The 18,553-nt window shown below is 40.8% G+C and overlaps 1 protein-coding gene across 2 annotated transcripts in view; it reads right to left on the bottom strand.

Annotated features, from left to right (window-relative positions):
- Positions 1–18,553, bottom strand: part of AGBL1 (ATP/GTP binding protein-like 1) — a 920,262-nt gene that overhangs the window by 704,520 nt on the left and 197,189 nt on the right. For both annotated transcript variants that reach the window (XM_010832175.1, XM_010832176.1), the window contains one exon: positions 13,810–13,954. In XM_010832175.1, the coding sequence (XP_010830477.1) occupies positions 13,810–13,954 (145 nt within the window). The remainder of the gene's footprint in view (positions 1–13,809; positions 13,955–18,553) is intronic.

The raw sequence follows: 18,553 nt of genomic DNA, 5'->3' as shown, positions 1-18,553 counted from the left end.
GTCATGTATGGATGTAAGAGTTGGACTGTGAAGAAGGCTGAGCGCTGAAGAATTGATGCTTTTGAACTGTGGTGTTGGAGAAGACTTTTGAGAGTCCCTTGGACTGCAAGGAGATCCAACCAGTCCATTCTGAAGGAGATCAGCCCTGGGATTTCTTTGGAAGGAATGATGCTAAAGCTGAAACTCCAATACTTTGGCCACCTGATGTGAAGAGTTGACTCACTGGAAAAGACTCTGATGCTGGGAGGGATTGGGGGCAGGAGGAGAAGGGAACGACGGAGAATGAGATGGCTGGATGGCATCACTGACTCGATGGACATGAGTTTGGGTGAACTCTGGGAATTGGTGATGGACAGGGAGGCCTGACATGCTGCAATTCATGGGGTCGCAAAGAGTCGGACACGACTGAGCGACTGATCTATCTGATCTGATAGCCAATTAACAATATTGTGATAGTTTCTGCAAAGGTTGTGAATATCAAAGAGACTCTGCCATACACATGCATGTATCCTTTCTCCCTCAAACTCCCCTCCCATCTGGATGGCACATAACACTGATCAGAGTTTCTTGGCAAGATAGTAGGTCCTTGTTTGTTAAATACAGCAGTGTGTACGTGTCCATCCCAAACACCCTAATTATCCTTCTCCCTGGCAACCATAAGTTTGTTCTCTAAGTCTTCTGTTTTCTATGTTCATTCATATCATTTCTTTTTAGATTGCACACGTAAGTGATGTCATAGGATGTTTGTCCTTCTCTGACTTCTCTCAGTATGACAGCCTCTAGGTCCATCCATGTCGCTGCTAATGTCATTACTTATTCTTTCTAATGGTTGAGTAATATTCCATTGTATATATGTATCACATATTCTTTATTCCTCTGCTGATTGCCATTTAGGTTGTTTCCATGTCTTTGCTATTATAAACAATGCTGCAATGAACATTGGGATGCATGTATCTTTTCAGGTTGATTTTTGCCCAGTGATTTTTACCCATATTGAACTTCTCACCATAAGAGCTGTAAGATTTTTTTAATTGTTTAAGCTACAAAATTGGTAATAATTTGTTACAGCAGCAATACAAAACCAATACACTGGGCAGTAAGAAAAAGAATTTTCTAAACGAAGCAGAAATCCTAGCATCTGGGTAGGAATGAACTAAATTCCACTTGTACTCTATTAGATAAATCTCGGACTTACAAGGAAAAAGAAAAAGTCCCAAGGAAAGAAAAGATGACAAATGATTCTGTGGCCTTTCCTATAGCTTCAGGGATACCTGAAAATTTGACCCTGAATTGCATCCTCCTTGCAACTGGGATCCTGAATCATCTGCCTCCACACAGCCTACTGCCTAGATTAATATGAATTTACTACTCTCTGTCTGCATCAACACAAGTTTACTGCCGCAGGAAACACTTGCCTGGGAAAATAGAAATTACAAATAAATTTACTTTTCATAAATTGATAATTTTTCAGGAACATCTGAACAACTCTTCAGTAGAAAGTATCAACTGGGGACTTCTCTGGTGGTCCAGTGGTTAAGAATGTGCCTGGCAATGCAGGGGACACCGGTCCTCTTCCTGGTCTGGGAACTAAGATCCTACATGCTGCAGAGCGACTAAGCCTGTGGGCCATGACTAGAGAACCCAGGAGCCACAAGAAAAGGTGATGCATGACACAGTGAAGATCCAGCATGCTGCCACTAAGACTCGACAGCCCCTCTCCTCAAGATGCTTGCCCTACAGCCTCCACCAGTCTTAAACCATTTTATCATGATCTTTACCCAATGTTAATCAAGCCCTACATTAAAATACCAGAACTTCACAAAACTTTAAAATCTTAATAAATACCTCAGGTTTGCCCTTCCTCCTTTGAGACACTATCAAGACTCTTCTCACATTCTCCCTTACCAAATATGTTCGTTTCCTATCACTTCAGTAACAAATTACTGCAAATTTACTGGTTGGAGATGACACAAATGTATTGTATTACAGTTCTGGAGGTCAAAAGCCCAAAATGGGTTTTACTGTGCAAAAATCAAGGTGTTGGCAGGACTGCACTGCTCATGGAAGTTCTAGAAAGTAACTTCCTTGCCTTTTTAGCTTCTGGAGGGCAGCTATATTCTTTGTCCCATGATGTTCTCCTCTTACATTCAAAGGAAGCAATCACAACATTGCTACCTTGGTTTCCATGGTCAAATCTCCTTCTCTGACTCGGACTCTTCTGTCTCAGTGGTTCATGGTTAAGGACCCTTGTGATTACATTGGACCCAATCTAATTGTCTGACATAATCTCCCCATCTCAAGAAGTTTAACTTAATCACATCTACAAAGTCCTTTGTGCCACATAAAGCAGCATCCTTAAAGGTTTCAGGGATTAGAAAATGAACATCTTGGGCTAGGGGCATTATTCTGTCTACCACACCGAGGTAAGCAATATCTTCGGTCTGTCTTAGAAACCGGTGGTATTTCTGAGAGCCAGCATTTGACACAATACTAAGAAAAGGAATTATAAGGACCATGGCTACCTCAGGTTCAAAAGGAGAATTCACCTAAGGCCCATATATCTGACCAAACCTTTGTGCTTCATTCTTCCTGTCATTTGTCAAGTGATGGTGAATACCAGGTATTGTTGTGAAGCACCTGCAATGGGGATTGGGAGGTGGTCTCATACCCCTGAGGAGACAAGGAGGCTAGCTAGTTGTGCACACATATACACACACACACTGTGCACACACTAGTTACAAAGGCCCTATGTAAATAGCCAAGTATGAAAGCTGAAGAAAACCCAGAACTGATGGCTCTTCTAAGCTGAGCTCAGCTTCATCTCTCATGACCACACACTTCCCTGGGCAAAGACTGACTCAGGCCAAGAAAGCTGTGCCTGAGAGCCCAGACTTTCACAGAGGCCCTTCCACGCATGCTGTGCTATGGCTTGCCTTTCTCGAGGATGCGTTCATTTGGTTCCAGGTAAAGCCTAGATGTGGAGAAGGCAATGGCACCCCACTCCAGTACTGTTGCCTGGAAAATCCCATGGATGGAGGAGCCTGGTGGGCTGCAGTCCATGGGGTTGCGAAGAGTCGGACACAACTGAGCGACTTCACTTTCATTTTCCACTCTCATGCATTGGAGAAGGAAATGGCACCCCACTCCAGTGTTCTTGCCTGGAGAATCCCATGGACGGAGAAGCCTGGTAGGCTGCAGTCCATGGGGTCGCACAGAGTCGGACACGACTGAAGCGACTTAGCAGCAGCAGCAAAGCCAAGACATATGTGTTCGATCACCAGTCTAAACCCAACATCACTGCTCCTTGTTGAGCAGAATGAGGGTTTCATTATACAATTAAAGTTATTTTTATAAGTGTGTGTGCGTGTGTGTGTGTGTGTAGAGATAAACCTATTCATGGATATATATAAATATATATACACATATATATATGTAAAAAGTTATTCTTGGGTCACAACTCCTTCTGCAGTGCTGAATGTCAGAGGAAATGAGTACTGCTTAGTGCTTGAAAGTACAATGCATAGCAAACCTATCACCAGCCAAGTTTTTACTCACACATTTCTTCTCATATATGCTTAGCTATGCAAGAGCACAGAAAACATATCACCTCATCCTTATAATAACTTGAAGACAAATTTTAGCTGCCCAAATTCAAACTAAGGAGTGATATAAAAGGACAGTCCAGTTAAACAAGGTTCGTTTAGATGATCATTGGAAAACACAGTTACTACATAATACAGACATAAAAAAAAGTTCTTTAGGGAGAAAACATATCATCAAATGTTAATCTCATCATCTGGTTCTGAAATGAAATTCAAAAGAAATGTGTAAGTGAAGTATAAAGTAAAACAAAATGTTCACTTTTCAGCTTACATGGACATAGTATTATTATTTAATTCTTAAAAATGGAAAGGCAGTATAGCAAGATGACTAACCATGCAGGCTCTGAGTCAAACCGCCTGGGTTCTAAATTTGGTTGTGGATTCTAGATAAATCGTGTAAATCCTATACTTAACCTCTTCATGACTCAGTTTTCTCTGTAAAGTGTATATAAAATGGCATTACCTATGTCGTTCAGTGGTTGCTATAATTTTGTCATTTACTGTGTGTGAGAAGTGTCTGTCATACAGGAAACACTCAACTTCAGCTGTTATTATTCATGGATACATATATATTTAATTTTTTTAAGAACTGAAAGGGAAACACTAGTAGAATTATAAACACTGTAGGAAAAAATATCAAAGAAAATATGGTCACATCATGTTGCATAAAACAGAAAGAAAGAAAGAGAGAAAGGAAGAAATGAGAAAGAAGGGAGGGAGGGAAGGAAAAAAGGAAAGAAGAAAGAAGGAGAAAGGGAGGAAGGGATGGACAGGGGACGAGGCGGAGAGAGAGAAAGAAAGAAAAGCAATGAAGCATGGAAATTACAAAACCAAAATGACAGACCCAACACCGAAAATTGTTTTAAGTATAAATAGGCTAAACAGCATTATTAAATGACAGAAACTTTCAGATTAGCTTTTCAAAATCCCACTGCCTATTGTATATAAAAGGAACTTTAAAAGAGAAGGGAAAAAAAGACCCATGGTGTGTATGAAAAACATTCCTAAATTATCTTTTATTCTATTTGACTCAACTAAAATATTTTAAAAGAGAAATATGGAAACTAAATGGATAAGCAAACACAAATTAAAGTGGGCCTGGCAACAGTAATATATGACAAAGTCATATTCAAGAAAAGTGCATTAAATGGGATTTAAAAATCTTATTTTGATAAAGGGCATGATTCATAAAGAACATATAAGACTCATAAATCTCAGGAATTAAATAATGCAGAACTGAAATGTACAACGGCAAAACGGCAGAAGGGGAAAACACTGTACTGGGAGTGGGAGACTTTATAACAATACATCAGCCTTGAACATATCAATTGCAAAAAAAAATGATAGAGCATTTGAACAATATTGTTTTTCATAGATATATGTCAAACTGTCTTTACAGATAGCATCCTTTACATTTTTCTCAAACGTTCATGGAACTGTAATAAAATTAATCATATACAAGACTATAAAAATTTCACTAAATTTTTTTAAAAGCAGAAATTATACAAACCACATTTTCTAACAATTAGATGAAACGAGACTTAAGTAAAATTTGTTTTAAAAACAGCAAATATAAAATGATTAAGGAATTCCCTGATGGTTCAAACAGTGAAGAATCTGCCTGCAATGCAGGAGACCCAGGTTCTATCCCTGGGTTGGGAAGCTCCCCCAGAGAAGGGAATGGCTATTACCCACTCCAGCATTCTTGCTTGGAATCTCATGGACAGAGGAGCCTGGTGGGCTACAGTTCCATAGGGTTGCAAAGAGTCGGACACAACTGAGCAACTAACTCTTTCAGGAATAAAAAATCATCTTCCTAAAGAAGAAACTCATCTATTAAAAGAAAAGTCAATATTAAATCAGTGTAATTAAAGCCCTCATCGAAGAAGTGTCCATTTGCCATCCCAGGAGAAAAGCCACAGACAGGAATAAAAATGACCCCATCAGAATGTCAGCCACCCTGGTAAAAGGACATTTCAGCACCTTCCTAAAGAGTCAATATCACCCTGGATTTAGTGATAGTCTGTGATCATAAGCAAATTATTTTAATCACTTTCACACATATCTGGGTGAAAGTTGTCCCAGTATTATTATTGAAATCTCAACTGAGTTGAACTCTGCCTCATAACTACCATCAAGATTCCAGGCCCCCAAACTTGGAAATCTATACCTTTTCCTGAAGCATTTTCCAAAATGTAATCAGCAGTATTGTACTAAATGCTGGAGTATGGAGAGGGGGAGATCCAAAGTACCTGGGGCACAGTGAGTTAAACTAAATGAAGACATTTTCACGACTGCAGAACTGTTCAGACTCTTGTGCAAATACGCATTATATGCAAATACACATTACATGCAAATACACATTACAAACTCATAGAAGAAAAACTAGCCAATAGGGCTTCAAGAATCTGTGTGACCCTTGAACCCTTTTCCTCTAAAGATCTTGGGACCCTGGAGAGTTGTAGCATGCGTTTTGGGAAACACTGTCTGCTGAATTGTTTCTATGAGGGTTTTTGCTTTGTTTTGTCTGTTGCCTTGTTCTTGCCATCAAAGCTATTTTTTTCACATTTATTATGGCTACAAGGATTCTCGACATATGCGGGTGATGGGGGAGAAATAGAGACCCTTCTCCAGAAAAGTACTGGCCATGATTTCTACGATATCACAAAGTTATTAGGCTGGCCAAAAACTTCTTTCAGGTTTTCCATAAGGTCTTACAGAACGGTCTGAATGAACCTTTTGGCCAACTCAATACAAATAGGCCATAGCTCTTCTTGCCAAATCTTGGGGTTGTTGTTGTCAGTCACTCAGTCGTGTCTGACTCTGTGAACCCAGGGACTACAGCACTCCAGGTTTCTTTGCCCTTCACTATCTTCTGGAGTTTGCTCAAACTCACGTCCATTGAATCGATGATGTCATCCAATCATCTCATCCTCTGTCACCCTCTTCTCCTTCTGCCCTCAAACTTGGGGAAACAAAATAAAATCTAGATTTTATAAATTAGATCCTGAAAGGTTTGGAAGCAGGTTTGCCTACAGAAGTCATCAAACACAATTAGATACAGGAGAAAAAAGGATAAAAAAGCAAAGTATCTTGTGTTCATGTACACTCTCCTTTAAAACACTGTCACCTTAATGAAGGAAGCAAAGTTTAAAAGTTTTCTTCTTCTATGAGTTCTTTGTTAATTTTCTCACTATAACATTTTTCATGATCACTAATATTACAACTCCACAAATGCCAAACAACGTTTAGCTTAAGCCCATTTTCTGTAATTGCTCATGCAGTCATCTCCCTGTGTCCCTCAATGAACCCCTTGTCCCTTTGACCACTCCACCTGCCATGGAACATGTAACACCCCTGTGCTCATTGCATTATTCAGCTCCAGTCACACAGAAGTCTTCCAGAAGTAAACCAATTATAAACTGCTGTTGGTTTTCCTTTCTCAAAAAATGGCTTTGTATCATTCTCCTGGAAATGAGTCTTAGGTAAATGTTCCCATCTCAGGTCCAGCGAGGCCATGCCTAATTAACTATTGTTGGCACCACTGATGAGAGAAGCAGGGCTTCTGAATGCATGTGCCAACAAACAGCTGTAATAGCAGCCCTGTGGAAGCCGCAGGAGTGGGCTTCTTTGTGAAAATGGGAAAGAGTTCAGGGCAATTATGGAAACCTCCAGAGATGTTGTCTTCTTAAAAGAAAATCCTCCCTACCCAGGATAGACATCAGGCTGATAACTCTGCAGCCTCATGGCTGCCCCTCGGCAGGCGTTTTCTGCCCACTTTGTTTTACCAGCTACTCCCTTAAAACTTCCATAAAAGACTTCACTCAACCTCAGCAGGCTACCCTGCTGATGGCTACTAATAAAGTAAGAAAAACTCACACTCAAAAATCATTCACATCTCATTGTTAGCCCTTAAACAGCTGTACCTCCTATCCCCCTAATTCAGAATAAAGTTCACCCCTAAAAAGATGGCCTATTTTACTTTTGTACTGACTAGCTCTCAATTGTCACTTAGATACATTCATCAGAGAATCGAATCCTTCTCATCACAAGAGAAGAACCAAAGACACCTTTAAGTTAAATAAAAAACAACAGAATATGCTGTAACTAGGTTCTAATGAGCTTTCTCAAACTGCCCCAGTCTGCCAACACCACTTTCCCTAAGTGAAACAGATCCACTTTGAGACTGATGGAAGTGATTCGTCTCTAGATGTGTATTCACAGATTGGCTGATTATAAAGAAAAGGTGATTTTAATATCCTTTTTCTGTTAAAAATAGATAAAGTTATATCGCTGGTGATTTGGAGAAGAGCTGCTGCTGTGCTGCGCTCAGTTGTGTTCAACTGTTTGGCAACCCCATGGACTGTAGCCCACTAGGCTCCTCTGTCCACGGAATTTTCCAGGCAAGAATACTGGAGTGGGTTGCCATATCCTACTCCAGATTGGATAAGAGAGTAAATAAAAAATAATTATAATCCACTACCCTAAGAAAACTATCAGTAGATTCTGTATGTATTTCTTTTTGGTCCTTTAATGGGATTTTGTTATAACATAATTTTAATTTTGTTATATATTGTGTATATATACATAATCAGTTCAACAGAGAAAATGATCACCCATCATCATTAAAAAAAGAGAGAATAAATGCTCTAAGGTCACTATCTAATACTGTTTACTAGTTGTAGACACTTGGCTAACACTTGCCATGTATCAAGTCATGTAATCTTGATAACCCATAGAAGAACCACTTCAATGGTTCCAATTCACAGGTGAGAAAACTGAGGCTGAGAAAAACTAAGTAGCTTGCCCATGACTACACTGCAAAACACAGAGCTTAGACCTCAATCCTGGCCACTCTGACTCCAAAGCTTGCTCTTCCATTGTGCTCAAAACCCTGGAATTCAGGGGTCCCTGTGGTCAATGACTTCAGCACCCATGCACACCTCAGCTCCTTCAGAACGGCCTCTCGCGTTCAACTCCTCAACATCAGGACCCTTTACTGATATCTGTCCTTTCTTTTGGCCCATACAAAGATAGATGTCTGTTGATTGATTAAACGACAACACTGATTTATGACTTGCTCACTGCATCTTTGATCTACCACATGTAAGTCAATACTTCCCATTTGACATGTTTTAAATGTGAGCTCTTTCTAAGATGTTGTGAATATGGCATTCTAATTCTCAATACTTTCTTTCTCCCCTCCTCTCTCCCCGTCCCTTCCCTTTCACTTCCTACACTACCCTCCATTTTATCTCTAAAGATAAAGCTTCATCAGCTACTCCCTTAAAATTCCCATAAAAGACTTCATTTGACCTCAGCAGGTTACCCTGCTGATGGTTACTAGCACAGGGAGTATACATGCCTGGTGAAAAACCCTACTATACTCCTTAAAAGCCACAAGCTCTCCCAACACATCCATCCTATTTCTGATCACTTTTTTTTTTTTTTTCCTCTCTTGCCAACTCATATCGTTTTAAGTTCTCAGTAAGATTCCACTTTCTTACTCTCTAAAATGTCCATCAGAAACTCTCTTGGGATGCCAATACTCCTGGCTACCTACGGGCAATCCAGAACACAAACCAAATACTTTAACAAGTATTGCAAACAACACATTAACAATCATTGCAATTATTGAAAAAGCTTGAGATGGATGATTAAACAGGTCTTTTGTTGGCTTTGTAATGGCAATAATATTGTATTTCTTTCTTTTAGCATTATTTTAATACTATAATTGGGATGATTATCCAACAGAATTCCTGGCAAGCATCTGGAAGACATCAGTTTGAAAGAACCCAATAAATACTAATTCTTTCATTATAAGAGAATAATAAAATTTTTACGGTTCATGTTGAAAAACATTCAACATACATGTACCCTGCTTTAAAAATGTCTATAATTGTTAAACATAATCCATATTACAAGAGATTTACCAGTTGTGAATTCCACATAGAAATATATTTTTCACCCATCAGCATAACCCCCAAGTAAAATACAGCAATTCCACCCTTGGGGTATCATCCACATTTAATTTATCACTGATCTGTTGGAAGAAAACTGTTTCTCCTTAGGATATGTCCAAAAGTAAAAATGACTAGTGTGCATTACAGAATGAACTCATTCTGTCCATGATGGGAGAAAGAGCTTTCTAAAAGAAGTCACAGAGTCAATTACTCTCTTAAACCTGAAGAGGACAAAGCCCATGCATTATTGGAAATGTAAAACCTAAAATCGAGTATACACGTTTTTCACCTCAAGTAACAAATTGTCTTTCTTACTCTGTTCTACTCATTTAAAAGGAATGAAAAGCTATCCCTTTTCCTCTCTTTTTCTCATTAACTCTCCTCAAACTTCCCTAATGCGAAGAGATTCAGTCAATAGGCTAAGTAACAAGCCAATAAGCATCAATGAATAAGATCTGTCTCTTTTTCTCACAGAGATCAGTTGATGGAAGATGAGACCATCTTCCAAGATCTTCTTTTCTTGAGTTTTTGTCCCCCATCAATATGAAATTTTCCTCAATTTGACCTCAATGTCTCCTAAACTATTAATAATTGTTGACTGTAAACTTGTGCTTCGGTATGACAAAAGTATTAAGTGTTCCCAGAGACAAAAGCTATGACTTACAGCAGCTACTACAATGGCAGCCCACTTTTATAGGTGCACATAGTTGTCAAGTTGTGTGATTATACAATATCCGATGGTTGAGTTCAAGTCACCAACCCACAATTTTTGTCTGTAACGCTATGGATGTGATTCAGCTGAGAACAGTGTTATTTCCCAAACATGATCCCATTCTTATTCCAAGAAGCTTTAATGGGTCTTTGCTAAGTGCATACAAGCTGATTCAGATCTAAAATTCAAATTAAAAAGCCAGATGCAGCCAAGGTCACCTGAAGGACTCTCAGAGTCTCCATCAGATAGGAATAGACCTCAAAGGCCACTACTCAGTTCTCTGGCCACTAGCTAAATGTGGGACTTCTAGGCTTTGGTTTTTGCATTTATGAATGATAGATGTGAGCTACACAATTTCCCAAACGCTTTTGAATTCTAAAGTTTTATACTAGCTGCCCCTGAGCTTCTCCACAGGGTCAAAGATAATCTTTTTTTCCCCTTTTGTGTTACTTTTTGTTGTACAACAACGTGAATCAATCAGCTCTCTCTGTCTGTCTGTCTCTCTCTCTCCATCTCTCTCTCTATCTCTATACACATACACACACACACACACACACACACATATGCTGCTGCTGCCGCTAAGTCACTTCAGTCGTGTCCGACTCCGTGTGACCCCATAGACGGTAGCCCACTAGGCTCCCCTGTCCCTGGGATTCTCCAGGCAAGAATACTGGAGTGGGTTTCCATTTCCTTCTCCAATGCATGAAAGTGAAAAGTCAAAGTGAAGTCGCTCAATCGTGCCCAACTCTTAACGACCCCATGGACTACAGCCTACCAGGCTCCTCTGTCCATGGGATTTTCCAGGCAAGAGTACAGGAGTGGGGTGCCATTGCCTTCTGTGATGCACATATGAGGAGACTAAAAAGTTGGCTTAAAGCTCAACATCCAGAAAACTAAGATCATGGCATCCAGTCCCATCACTTCATGGCAAATAGATGGGGAAGCAGTGGAAACAGTGGCTGACTTTATTTTTCTGGGCTCTAAAATCACTGCAAATGGTGACTGCAGCCATGAAATTAAAAGATGCTTACTTTGCCAACAAAGGTCCATTTAGTCAAGGCTATGGTTTTTCCAGTAGTCATGTATGGATGTGAGAGTTGGACTATAAATATAGCTGAGCACCAAAGAATTGATGCTTTTGAACTGTGGTGTTGGAGAAGACTCTTGAGAGTCCCTTGGACTGCAAGGAGATCCAACCAGTCCATCCTAAAGGAGATCAGTCCTGAGTGTTCATTGGAAGGACTGATGTTGAAGCTGAAACTCCAATACTTTGGCCACCTTATGCAAAGAGCTGACTCATTTGAAAAGATCCTGATGCTGGGAGGGATTGAAGGTGGGAAGAGAAGGGGATGACAGAGGATGAAATGGTTGGATGGCATCACCGACTCAATGGACATGAGTTTGGGTAAACTCCAGGAGTTGGTGATAGACAGGGAGGCCTGGTGTGCTGCAGTCCATGGGGTCACAAAGAGTCGGACACAACTGAGTGACTGAACTGAAATGAACACACATATATACACACACACACATATATCGCCTCCCTCCTGAGCCTCCCTCCCACTCCTCCATTCCACCCCTCTATGTCATCACAGAGCACCTAGCCGAGCTCCCTGTGCTGTTCATCAGCTTCTTGCGAACTACCTATTTTACACGTGGTGGTGTATATATGTCAATACCACTCTCTCAAACCATCCCACCAGCTCCTTCACCCTGAGTTCACAGGTCCATTCTCTAAGTCCGTAGGACAAAGATATTCTAACAAGTGAAAAGAACAGTGACCTGGACCCATGGACCATTACTCTGACAGAAAAATCAAACCTGTCTTTAAAAAGGAACCCCCTCCACCAGTAGACTTTTCAACATGCAGGGTTTCATAGATGAGACAGTAAGAACAGCTGTTGGAGGAGATCATGGATCTTGCCTGTTCTGAGGCCCTCAAGGCAACAAGCATGTTTTAAAACAAACATGCCTTGTTACAGCCAAGCTGGTGATGCACATTTCTTGGATTAAATTCTTGAGATCTCTAAGTGTGGTCCACAAATAATACTAGTTGTGTATCTTTTACAATCCGGGAAACAGTAAAAACAAATCTCTCTTTAGGTAAGCCAGCATATGGAGAGAAGGGCAGATGTACTTTTATGAAGCAGTTAGCTGAGTGGTGTAAGTTATGCCTTCTCAATGGAGAAAAAACAATGCATTTACACGTGAATATTTCTTTGGAGGGAAAAGGTGTTCTCAGTTATGATCTTTTCCAAATCCTTATCACAGGCTTGCAATGAAAATGCTTATCCTTCAGGCTAAGTGATATATATTTGCATATACACATATTATTATAAATATGCTAATAACATTTTGCATTAACACAGAGGATGGAAATACTTTATTAGATACTTTAGCTCATGACTCCACAGGATATCCATGAAATAGCTCAGGGACAGGGATGATTTACCAACTTTTTCAAATGGCAAGAAATGGCCTGATAAGATATCTGAATGATGACTTCAAGTTTGGACTGGTTGACAGTACACTCCTATTGTAAAGAGATCGTGACCCTTATTTGCAATGATTCAATGTTTTATTCTTCTACCCTTCTTTTCCACCCTGGATCCTTCTAGTCCATGGCCGAGGAAACCACTGGAAATGGGAAAGTGGCTGCAAGGTGATATCAGGGCATTTTTCCAAGCTTCACCCCCTCAATCTCTGCTTCACACCTCTCAATGCATCCATGTCCTTTAAACTGGCATCTCAGCTGACCTGCATGGTGTTACCCCATTTCAGCTTAATAATCTCACTCCAATCTCATTCTTCTTGTTTAACTTGAGGGCTTTTTATTATTTTTTTTAGGGTAAACTAATAGATATTTATTAGATCATGATTCCAACCTTCCTATATTTACTTAGTGTACCTGCATTTCTAAAATAAAAGGAAATAACCTTTCAGAATTGCTGTGGAATTTTAGTTAATTTTATTTAGACTGGGAGTACTTTTTAAAGTTATATTTGTGAACTTTTTACTTCTGGTAAGCATGAAACAAAAGTAGAATATCAGTTTTGCTGCCTCAGAATATGACAAGATGAAAAAAAATCACAGGAGGATATACAACACCCATGATCAAATTTGTTTAGCTGAGAAAATTTTCAAACTTTTTCTCTACTTTGGTTTTGGCCTTGGTAAAATATGAATTTTAATCTTCAGCCATTTGTCCTCCTGCAACAATGTATATTGAGGGCTATTTAAAGATAAAGCCCCTAAAAAGTGCCCCCTGCCCCTCGCATCCACACTCATCCTGGATATGAAGAGCACAGTGCACCACTGGGGCCGTTAGAATGTCACTGGCCATGACCTCAGCCCGCGCTCTGTCCAAGGAAGGAAACGGGACAGACAGAAAGCCCCTGAGTCAGAAACAACAAACCCTGGCTCCCTCGGACGCCTGAAGCTCCCCAGCAGGATGTCAGGGTTTCCTGAAGATTTCCAGGAAAGCCTCAAAGAGCCCTTTCAGTCCAACCCACGTAGGGCTGGCAGAGGAACTTACCAAGAGGGCACTGTAGGTGTAGGGATAGTGGTAAGCCAGATAGCAGGCATCTTCGGCATGCGGGAAGGTGACAGCAAAGGTCAGCGTGTAATAGCACTTCCCAGAAGCTGCCCCCGTCACGGCTGTTCTCTGGTGATAATGATTTCTAGAAGAGAAGGGAGAGAAAGGCGAATGAGTGAAAGGTGGGAGGAATTGTCATTTAGATGCCATAGACCCAAAATCACTGAAGCCATGAAGTTAAAAGACACTTGCTTCTTGGAAGAAAAGCTATGACAAACCTAGACAGTATATCAAAAAGCAGAGACCTAACTTTGCCGACAAAGGTCCGTCTAGTCAAAGCTATGGTTTTTTCAGTAGTCATGTACAGATGTGAGAGTGGGACCATAATGAAGGCTGAGTGCTGAAGAAATGATGCTTTCAAATTGTGGTGCTAGAGAAGACTCTTTAGAGTCCCTTGGACGGTAAGGAGATCAAACCAGTCAATCGTATTCCCAATTTCCCAAAGGAAATCAACCCTGAATATCCATCGGAAGGATTGACACTAAAGCTGAAGCTCCAATCCTTTGACCACCTGATGCAAAAAGCCAACTCATCAGAAAAGACTCTGATGCTGGGAAAGATTGAAGGCAAAAGAAGGGGATGGAAGAGGATGAGATGGTTTAGATAGCATCACTGGCTCAATGGACATGAGTCTGAGCAAACTCAGGGAGATAGTGAAACACAGGAAAGCCTGATGTGCTGCTGTTCATGGGTTCACAAAGAGTCGGACAAAACTTAGTGACTGAACAACAACAAAGATCAAAAAGCTAGTGAGTGCCTTGGACCCAGATCTGCCTGCAAAGCCTCTGTTCTTTCCACAACAATACTTTCTTCCCAAAGGCATACATTTGTTACCCCGACATGGTTCAACTTTTTACAGCTTGAGAATGTGTGCTTTCCTTTGTCAAAGATGAAGACCCAATTTTGATACTTCAGAGAACAGTATCAAAGTAAATTGCCCCCAGAAGTACACTCCCAGCAATATTTTCCCCACACGCTGCCAGTTACATTCCCCTTTTGTCTCTTGATGCTGAGACAGCCTGGCAGGCTTTCCTGAGAAATGCTATCATCAAGGCTGCATTATAATGCAAAATACACCCGGACACAGAAAGATGTAATTCCACCTTTGAACATTAACAACATTGGCTTTCTTGTCCATTGTGTTTTGGGGTTTCACTGGGGGGAAGGGTGGAGAGAGGGAAGAAATAGATAATTATTCTGTGTGTTCTTGCAAGTATAAAAAATACAGACTATTCTCTTCTGCCTTTTTTACCACTTTCATGACACCTTCTGCCAAAAGAATCAAGCAATTGAGAAAGGAAGAAATAGAAAATCTACTCTCTTGTTTCTAGTGGTTTGGTGGTTTTTCAACACAAGAAGTCCTCTACAGACAGACGAGTTCTGTTCTGAGAGTGTGTTCGTAAGTCCAACTTGTTAAGTCCAACAAAGCTGGTCTAGGTATCCAACTAACACAATCGGTTACATAGGACTGTACTGTAAAAGGTCTATAATTCTTTTCATACAAATAATACATTAAAAACACACCAAAATAAAGAAAACATTTTTCATCTTATAAGACAAGACTTATAAAAGTTCAGTACAGTAGTACAGTACAACAGCTGGCACTCAGGGGCTGGCATCGAGTGAACAGGCAAGAAGAGTTACTGATGGAGGAGGGAGAGGAGGTGGGAGATGGTAGAGCTGAAGGGTCGTCAGCAACAGGAGACGGAGGGTAAGCTGCAATTTCACTTACACCTGATATGCCATCAGTCACACGGATGGCACAGGTTCTGGTTCCTGGCTGGATTCAATTCTATCTCCCTCTTGAAAAAGCGATTCAGTGATACACGTTCACATCTTTGAGAGTTCAAAACTTTAAGGTTCATATATAAGAGACTTACTTGACTCATACAACTAAGAATGGGAGAAAGAGAAATTCACAGTTCCATGGACTATGACCTACATTTCTCTTGCCTCAGCTTCTGCCAACATGGCACTCTGGGTCCCTGATCATTCTAGTGAAAGAAAAAAATTCCCAATGATGTAAGTGTCAAATGATGATCCCACCCAGCTTCTCAGCTTCCTATTAATAGGAGCCATAGCTTTTGTGACTACAGGATTAGAAACTTCAAAAAGGTATCTTCATCCATGGTGTTCTCTGGTCCTTGATACCTAATTGGGTCAACTCTCTCCAGATTTCCCTAAAGCTCTATAGTTTCTGCAGAGCTAAGGTTCTGATTATTAGCAAGTATGTAAAGAGGCAGATGGTAACTCAGAAAGCATGCAAACCACATATGCTCTACCTTTTATTCTCTCTGACTCCACTCGTAAAGGCTCTACTGCAAACACTCATTCAGTTTACACTAGCAATTATACCTCTCTTCGAAGTAAAATGAGCCAGTCATCATTTTGGTCAAATGGTCAACATTTTGACAACTAATCAAAACGTGGAAGAGAGTTTTACATGCACGAGTGTGAAATCACACACACACCACACACACATACTCATGAAGGTAAAGGCATCTCCAAAAGAGGGGCCTAGCTACTCGCCATTCAAAAGCCATTAAAGAGGCCATGTTGGTGGAAAGGAAAGTTTGCTTTATTTAGATGATTAGAAGCCAACAGCTGGGGGGAGGGTGGACTCCTGTCCAAAGGCCAATGCCCCCTCACTCCTGACAATCAAGGGGCAAGGGCTTTTATAGACAAAGGGAAGGGGCTTGGTGCAGATGCAACACACACACAACACAACTGACAGTCATCTTGAAATTGGTCATCAGTGGTCTGACCGGCATCATCTTGATTGTTTTAGGTACAGTTGATCCTCAGTTCCGGGATCAGTTTGTTTCCATGCCTTTGAGGCCAGTTCTTGGAATTGTGGTAGCTTATGTCATGGCCACAGTCTGGTCATCATGTAGCTAACTTATTTCACCTGATTGGAGTTTCAGTATCTAGAAGACAACTCACAGGATATGGCTCAGAATATTATCTACAGCCCTTGAGCAGAAACTAAGTGTCACTGACTATGCTTAAGGACTACCTTATTGTTATTATTTGGTCTCCTTTGTCTGTTTTCCTTAGTTTCTACACGATCTCGCTTCTCTAATTAAATTTGTTCTTTGGCTAAAGTTTTTCTACAGACAAAATGCAGGCTGAGAACATAGGGTACAAGGACCACAGGGTCCTGCTCTCTTCAAAGGCAGGTAAAACACGCAACCAGTGCATTGGGCTTCCTCGTAGCTCAGTCAGTAAATCATCTGTCTGCAATGCAGGAGACCCAGGTTTGATTCCTGGATCGGGAAGATCCCCTGGAAAAGGAAATGGCAAGTTACTCTGGTATTCTTGCCTGGAGAATCCTATGGACAAAGGAGCCTGGTGGGCTCCTTTGGAGTCGCAAGAGTCGGACACGACTTAGCGACTAAAACCAAACCAGTGCCTTGTCATCCCCAAGTTTTTCACCTACACGGAGTAGAACCAGAGCCCGCATCTTTACTCAAGATTAATAAGATGCCCCCAGGGTGAGTGGGGATGGTCTCATCTCACATGAGTCTTGTTTCTTTTTAGGTTTCCTACTGTATAATTAGGGCTAATCAGGTGACTCAGTGGCAAAGAAACTGCCTGCTGATGCAGGAGATGTAAGTTCGATTTCTGGGTCAAAAAGATGCCCTGGAGGAGGGCATGGCAACCTACTCCAGTATCCTTGCCTGGAGAATCCCATGGACAGAGGAGCCTGGTGGGCTACACAGTCCATAGGGTCACAAAGAGTCGGACACGACTGAAGGGACTAAGCATGCATTCAGGCATACAACAAGCGCAGTGAACAGGACTCAACCCCAAATGGGACTGAATGGGATTGTGGACTAACTCCAAAACCAAGGTGTTTTTTTTTTTTTTCATTCTATCATCTGTCTCATAAGAATGGATAAAAGGGCAAGTAGTCTTTTGGTTTAATACAGCAATAATTTGAAGTTTTGGTTTTCATAAATCAGGGCTACCTATAAACTTAAAGTCTAAAATAACTGAATGATAAATAATTCAGAGGAGATCTAGTGAATGTTATTTATTCACTATCATTCTTTATGTCATCAGTATTTGATGCCACTAAGATCCTTCTATTAATTATGAATCATTGCTAACATTCACGGAACATCTAGTATGCACCAGACACTTTTTATGAGTTCCAAGGACTTTATCTTATTTCGTTTCATCTTCAGCACAGATCTATCAAGTGGATACCATTAACATCCCCTTTTACTGATGAAGAATCTGAAGTTGAGAGAGGCTGGAATAATTTGCCCCAAGACCACATCATTAATGGGTGGTAGAACTTTGAATCCAAGAACTTTCTCTCCTTGATCTGTTCTTCTAGTGGGAAAAGAAGCTTGGGGAAACTCAAGTGTGCTCTCAAATTAGACCCTAGATGCGTTGTACATGCATGTTAAGTTGCTTCAGTTCAGTTCAGTAGCTCAGTTGTGTCCAATTCTTTGCAACCCCATGAATCGCAGCATGCCAGGCCTCCCTGCCCATCACCAACTCCTGGAGTTTACTCAAACTCATGATCATCAAGTTGGTGATGCCATCCAGACATCTCATCCTCTGTCGTCCCCTTCTCCTCCTGCCCGCAATCCCTCCCAGCAACAGAGTCTTTTCCAATGAGTCAACTCTTCACATGAGGTGGCCAAAGTATTGGAGTTTCAGCTTCAGCATC

This window comes from Bison bison, unplaced genomic scaffold (assembly GCF_000754665.1).
Source record: "Bison bison bison isolate TAMUID 2011002044 unplaced genomic scaffold, Bison_UMD1.0 scf7180017860443, whole genome shotgun sequence".
Taxonomy (NCBI): Eukaryota; Metazoa; Chordata; class Mammalia; order Artiodactyla; family Bovidae; genus Bison; species Bison bison.
This window is presented reverse-complemented; position numbering and strand designations above follow the sequence as displayed.